Here is a 5,924-nt window from a genome sequence, read left to right on the forward strand (position 1 = left end):
CTCCTGGCTTGGAACCTGGGCCACTGGTCATGAACCCTGAGAACCCAGGGGACTGTGACCCGGTGGACACGGCAGCCAATGCCACACCCAGCTGGCCTGTCTGCGGGCCCAGCACCGGGGCCCTGGGAAAGAGGCGTCTCCCTCTCTGGACGGCAGGTGGGGGGTCAGGACCCGGCTCTGGTCAGAGCTCAGCCTCCACCTGGAGCGGAAGCCTGAGAGGCCTTCCCTCCCGGGCCCTGGTCTCCTCACCTTTACACTGGGCAGGGCTTAACCGAAGGCCCTCCTGTTGTAGCCCTGAGCCCCCAGCACAGGCAGGGGCTTACCGTCAACCCTAACCCTATCCCCTCTCCCACCTTCTCAGCCTGCGAGGGGCCTGGGTGCACCACAAATCCGGCCCCTCGAGACGCCCAGTTTCCTCCCATGCCGTCCTCTGAAGGACAGTTTCAGAACGTGCCAAGTGCTGAGGGAGACACGGAACCTGAGCCCGGGTGGGAAGAAAAGGCACTGACAGCAGCTCTGCGTCCTGACCTGGGGGTGCTGGGGCACAATGGCCGCAGCTGACCCCACCTCCCCACGCACCCCCTTGTCAGGACAGCCGGCCTCTGGAAGCAGGTCGCCAGGCCAGGGGCCAAGCAGCCAGCGTGACCACGACATGACTCCTCCTCGGGGAAGGGCTGGGAGAGATGTCGCATTGTATTTTTAGGAGAAAATAAAGTCATGTTTTGATCGAATGCCTCGCATCTGCTACGGAGACTCACCAACCGGTAATCAAAGACACTAACCCGGTTCCAACCGGAGGGGATCCCCGGAAGTGAGCAAGTGCGCCCGGGAACAGAACCACCCCCCCAACCCCATCTCCGTCCCCCAGGCCTACCTGCTCCATTATTGACCTGGGCCTGCCCTTTCGGAGGCTGCTGAGCGGGCGGCTCCTCGGCCCTTAGAGGGGGGTGAAGAAGCAAGATCTCTGTTAGTTCAAGACAGCACGATGAGTCCCGGCTTCGCAAGGTTCCCGCAATCACGGGAGTCACGCCCGACACCAGAGTGCCCGTTCCCACCCCCGGGGATCCCTCTGGGGTCCTGGTTGCTCAGCTCAGACGCCGGGTGAGGGCAGTAGGGCAAGCACAGAGCTGCATTCCTCACGGGCACACTTTATTTATTTAGTTAGTTATTTTTGGCTGTGTTGGGTCTTCGTTTCTGTGTGCAGGCTTTCTCTAGTTGCGGCGAGCGGGGGCTACTCTTCGTTGCGGTGCCCGGGCTTCTCACTGCGGTGGCTTCTCTTGTTGCAGAGCGCGAGCTCTAGGCGCAGGGGCTTCAGTAGTTGTGGCACGTGGGCTCAGTAGTTGCGGCTCACGGGCTTTAGAGCGCAGGCTCAGTAGTTGTGTCGCATGGTCTTAGTTGCTTCGCGGCTTGTGGGATCTTCCCGGACCAGGGCTCGAACCCGTGTCCCCTGCATTGGCAGGCGGATTCTTTACCACTGCACCACAAGGGAAGTCCTACACTTCTTGTTTTTTGATGACCAAACACTGTCTCAAACATACAACTCTTTTCTTTCCTATTAATTTTGACCCATTTACTTCTTTATTTAATGTTAAGCTCAGAATACACAGCTCTCATACTAGTTACTTGGCCTGCTAATGAAAAGGTACTCAGTGACACACATATTTAGCAAGCACCATGCAAGGCCACAGGCTGGATGAGCCCCTGCCCGGCAAGCTGTGCACAGGTCCCAGCTTGGTCCATGCCGGCCACCTGTCCGGCTCCCTGCCCCTGCGGCCTCACTGCACCTGACCACAGCAGTCACCCGGCCTCAGAGCCTCCCTGGAGTTCCTGGCCACCTGCCGGATCCTGACCGCAGACTTGACTTTCAGCCACAGGCCCTGACGGACTGGCCCCCAGCCGCTGGCCGGACCCCCTTCCCTTGGGCAGTGCCCTGTCCCTGACTGGCCAGCCCACCTGCCCTCCTCACCCTGCACTGGCCTGAGCTACCAACACGCCACACTGCTGCTGTGGTTCCCAGTGCAGCAGAGATCCCAGGCAAACCTCGGCAGGACTGGGGTCGGGGGGGCACGGAGGGCTCTGCCAGGACAGAGACAGCAGGCTGGGAGACCCTCGGCATCCCGCTCTGTTAGCACAATGTGACCTTGTCATAGGGAAGAACCTTTGCATCCTATCACAAGTTCATCACTAAAGAGATGTTACCTATAAGCTTAAATCATACATAGTGGCCCATCTCTGGGCACCCTACCTCCCAGGTAAAGAGCGTTAAGCTAAAACATCTCTGTTTAGTTCACAGGAAACCTCCTGCCCAGGCCCACCTGTGAAGGACTGCAGGGAGGAAGAAATGAACACATCCCCTCTGGGGGCTGACGGGAACCAAGTGTTTGGCTTTACTCTCCCTCCCCTTTTCTTATAAAAGGAGCCTGGGGCTTCCCTGGTGGCACAGTGGTTGAGAGTCCGCCTGCTGATGCAGGGGATGCGGGTTCGTGCCCCGGTCCGGGAAGATCCCCCATGCCACGGAGCAGCTAGGCCCGTGAGCCATGGCCGCTGAGCCTGTGCGTCCGGAGCCTGCGCTCCGCAACGAGAGAGGCCACAGCAGTCAGAGGCCCGTGTACCACAAAAAAAAAAAAAGGAGCCTGAATTCTAAGTCAGGCAAGATGGTTCTTTGGGGTCACAAGCCCACCGTCCTCTTGGTCTGCTGGATTTGGGAATAAAGTCGTTATTCCCTATCCCAACAGCTCGCCTCTCGATGTTGGCCAGTCGTGCAGTGGGCAGTACAAGCTTAGACCCGGGAACAGTCCCACTCCAGCGTCTCCGTGAACCGACCCACTCTGCGGGTTTATAACCTGGAACTGCAACCCATGCCGGCCGCGCTGTGCCGAAGCAGGAAGCGCGGAGGACAAGCTGGATCAGAGGAGAGCAGGGGGCAAGCCTGCAGCCTCGTGAAGCAGTGGCCAGGGAACCATGAGACAGGGGGGTCCCAGAGAAGGGAGCCAGGGTGGAAGAGGAAGGGACCAGGCCTCCACGCCCACCCCTCCCTGTGGCCAGGCTGCCCAAACGGCCATCCATGCTCAGAGCTACTGACAAACGGGGATTTACTGGGAACAGGGGGGAAGCTGGGGCACGCAGGAGACTCCAGACTGGGTTCCCTGTGTTCTGGGCAGGTGTCCAGGCCTCCGGACCAGGACATTCCCTGAACCGGCCGGGGGTCCTGAAGGGGCAGCTCACACAGGAAGCACTAACAGATGGGCTCCCACCAGAGCCCGGGCCCAGGTGTGCTACCGAGGACTCGTGGGCCTGACGGACAGCGCATCGCTCAGCCACAGGTGGGCCTGGGGTCTGAGTGGCCGGCAGGGCTGTCTGGGGTGCTGTGCTTGGTACCCATCTGGCTTGCATCTGAGGATACTGGTACTGCATAGCCACTGGCTGTGCGATCTTTCCAACATAGCCACCGCTAGAATCGGACGGGTATTTAGGTATAAATGGGCTGCCAGCTGCCTGCAGGGAAAGACTGCTGGCAACATGGGCGCAGATGTTCCAGGTGGCGGGGAATTTTACCTTCTTCCCGTCAAACCACACATGGAACATCTGAGTGCCTGTGACGTGCACGGGACGTGGGAAACAGACTGACAACACAGCGCACGGCAATGATGTTCTAAACATTAAGGGGAAGGCAGAGGGCAGACAGCGTCTCAGGGCCTCCCAGCCGGGCGCACCCACGGCTCCGGGTCGGTGGGGAGTGAGCGGTGCCCTCATCAGAAGAAAGGGCGCTTGCGCTCCGGGTAACTGTGGATTCTTCCAAATGTTCTGGAACAACCTCCGCTGATGTTTAACGGTCAGCGGAACAAGTCTGGAGTGGAGTGTGCCTGGAGGGCTTTTCTAGAATCTAATCATCCTGCCAGCAACAACCCGAGGCCGCAGGACAGATGACAAAGCCCACGGGCGGGGGGTGCCAGGGCCACACGTCAGGAGACAGTCACCGGGGTCTGGGTAGTTCCCACACGGGGTGCCCCGGCCAAAGCCCTGGCCAACACCGTGGGCAGTGCGGCACAGGACGATGACACGCACCCGCCGGGAGGGCGGAGGAGCCGTGGGAGGCACCGCTGAGAGCAAACCCAAGGGTGGGCCCCAGGCAGGGCCTGACCAGAGGCCAGTGGAGGCCAAAGGCAGTTTTTCCATGCTGCTTTCGGACCGATAACTGGACATGGCCTTCGCCTTGAGTAAGCTTAAACCAAGGCGATTTCCCAGGAATTTTCTTAAAAAGCAAAACAGAGGTTTGTATGAACTACCCTGTTTTAATCCTGCAGATCGAGTGTGTGTGTGTGCGTGCCCAGGTGTGAAGGTGGCCCTCCACACAGTTGCCCACCCTGGACGGCCCACAGCGACCCCAGATGGGCACCAGGATAAGGAGGAAAGAGGAGGTCCCTTGCCTGGAACCTGTTTCTCCCTGTTCCTCTCCTCCCTCAGGTCTCAGCTTCCAGAAGGTTCCTAAACCCTAAGCCCCCCCCAAACCCCATGCTCCCCAGGACCCTCAGCTTCTACTTCCTCGGTCCGGGCCTGGATGTTCCTTTCCTGTAATCCCCAGTTGGTCCCCAAGCAGACCCGTGAGAAACAGATCTGTCTGCAGCCTCAGAACCTATCGGGGGCCAGGCACCCAAGGGGCTTTGGTGAAAGGACGAGGATGAAACCCCCGTTGTGGGCTGGGGGTGGCAGGAGGGAGGAAGACAGAAGACATGGACCCTGCAAAGGGAGCTGGCACACGGGGTCCTCTCGGGCTGAGCGCCGCCCGACGCCACCAGGGCAAGCGTGGCCTCTGGTGAAGCCGCAGATAAACACACACTGCATCAGACAGAAGCGCGTCAGTGCGGGTGACAGCACCGTGACATGCCGTGAGAGGCCGGCCCGGCTGGCCAGCGGGCGGAGAATACACCCCACACCCAGCCAAGCACCTGGGTGTCCCAGAGTCGTCCCAGGTCAGGTCACTGGCTGCACCTCTTTGCGTTATTAAGTGTAATTGAATCTTCGAACGTCTACAGATTTTCACATAAGGTTTAACATCAGGGAAAGTACCGCTTGAAGCCGTAGTCCGATTTCTGGTCCGGGGTGGGGGGGGTGCCGGCCTTGTAGCCCGGCAAAGCAAGTGACACCCTGCCCCAACACGGGGCCCCCGCGGGGAGCCCCAGAGAACTGCAGAATGGGTCACGCTGACCTGTGGGACAGGCAGATGGCCTTCGTTCAGGGGCACTGGAAAGCCCACGGAGCTGTCCTAACAGAGCAGGAAACTAAAGGACCTTCTCCCGCAGGGAACCAAGTGCCAGCCGTTCCCTGGGGCTGAGAACCAGCTGCTGAGACCCAGAGGAGGCCAGCGCAAAGCACAGGAGGTTCGGCCTTTCCAGCAGCTACAGAGCCCCACCGTAGTGATGACACTCGGCAACGGCAATGACGCCAGGCCACCCCACGGAAAAGCCAGCTCTGACTGGGGCGTCCCAAGCTGGAGACAGCTGTGCGCTCAGGCCAGGGGGGCCTGGACAAAGGGGTGTGGGGCCAGAGGCCAGGCTGGTGAGGGGGAGGGATGGAGACTTCGGCGGCCTCAGCTCCCACGTCTTGTCCGCCAGGCCACCGGCCTGGACTGTACACAGGGACAGGGAGCCCTGGGGGGTTTTATCAGGACAGGAAGAACACAGCTCTTCGGACTTGCAAATATCCCCCTGGAATGACCCGCTCCTTGCTGGCAGCACCATGAGGCAGGGGCCGAGCTCGCGTGGGCAGAGGTGGGAGTCCACACCACCCGCTCTGGAAGCTGGGGCGGCCTCTGGCAGCCCCAGGATGGAGGGGCCCTGCTGGGAGGAGGTGACTGGCCAAGGAAGGCTGACCCCAAGGGTGCTGTCAGGGGCTCGGGGCGGGGGAGTGTCCGAGTGGGCAGTGGG

The 5,924-nt window shown here is 60.5% G+C and overlaps 1 protein-coding gene across 1 annotated transcript in view; it reads right to left on the reverse strand.

The window, feature by feature from the left end:
* Positions 1-5,924, reverse strand: part of GRAMD4 (GRAM domain containing 4) — a 45,482-nt gene that overhangs the window by 14,038 nt on the left and 25,520 nt on the right. The window contains exon 5 of the mRNA XM_024737398.1: positions 875-973. Coding sequence (XP_024593166.1) covers positions 875-973 — 99 coding nt within the window. The remainder of the gene's footprint in view (positions 1-874; positions 974-5,924) is intronic.

Source organism: Neophocaena asiaeorientalis, unplaced genomic scaffold, assembly GCF_003031525.2.
Source record: "Neophocaena asiaeorientalis asiaeorientalis breed wild unplaced genomic scaffold, Neophocaena_asiaeorientalis_V1.1 scaffold242, whole genome shotgun sequence".
Classification (NCBI taxonomy): Eukaryota; Metazoa; Chordata; class Mammalia; order Artiodactyla; family Phocoenidae; genus Neophocaena; species Neophocaena asiaeorientalis.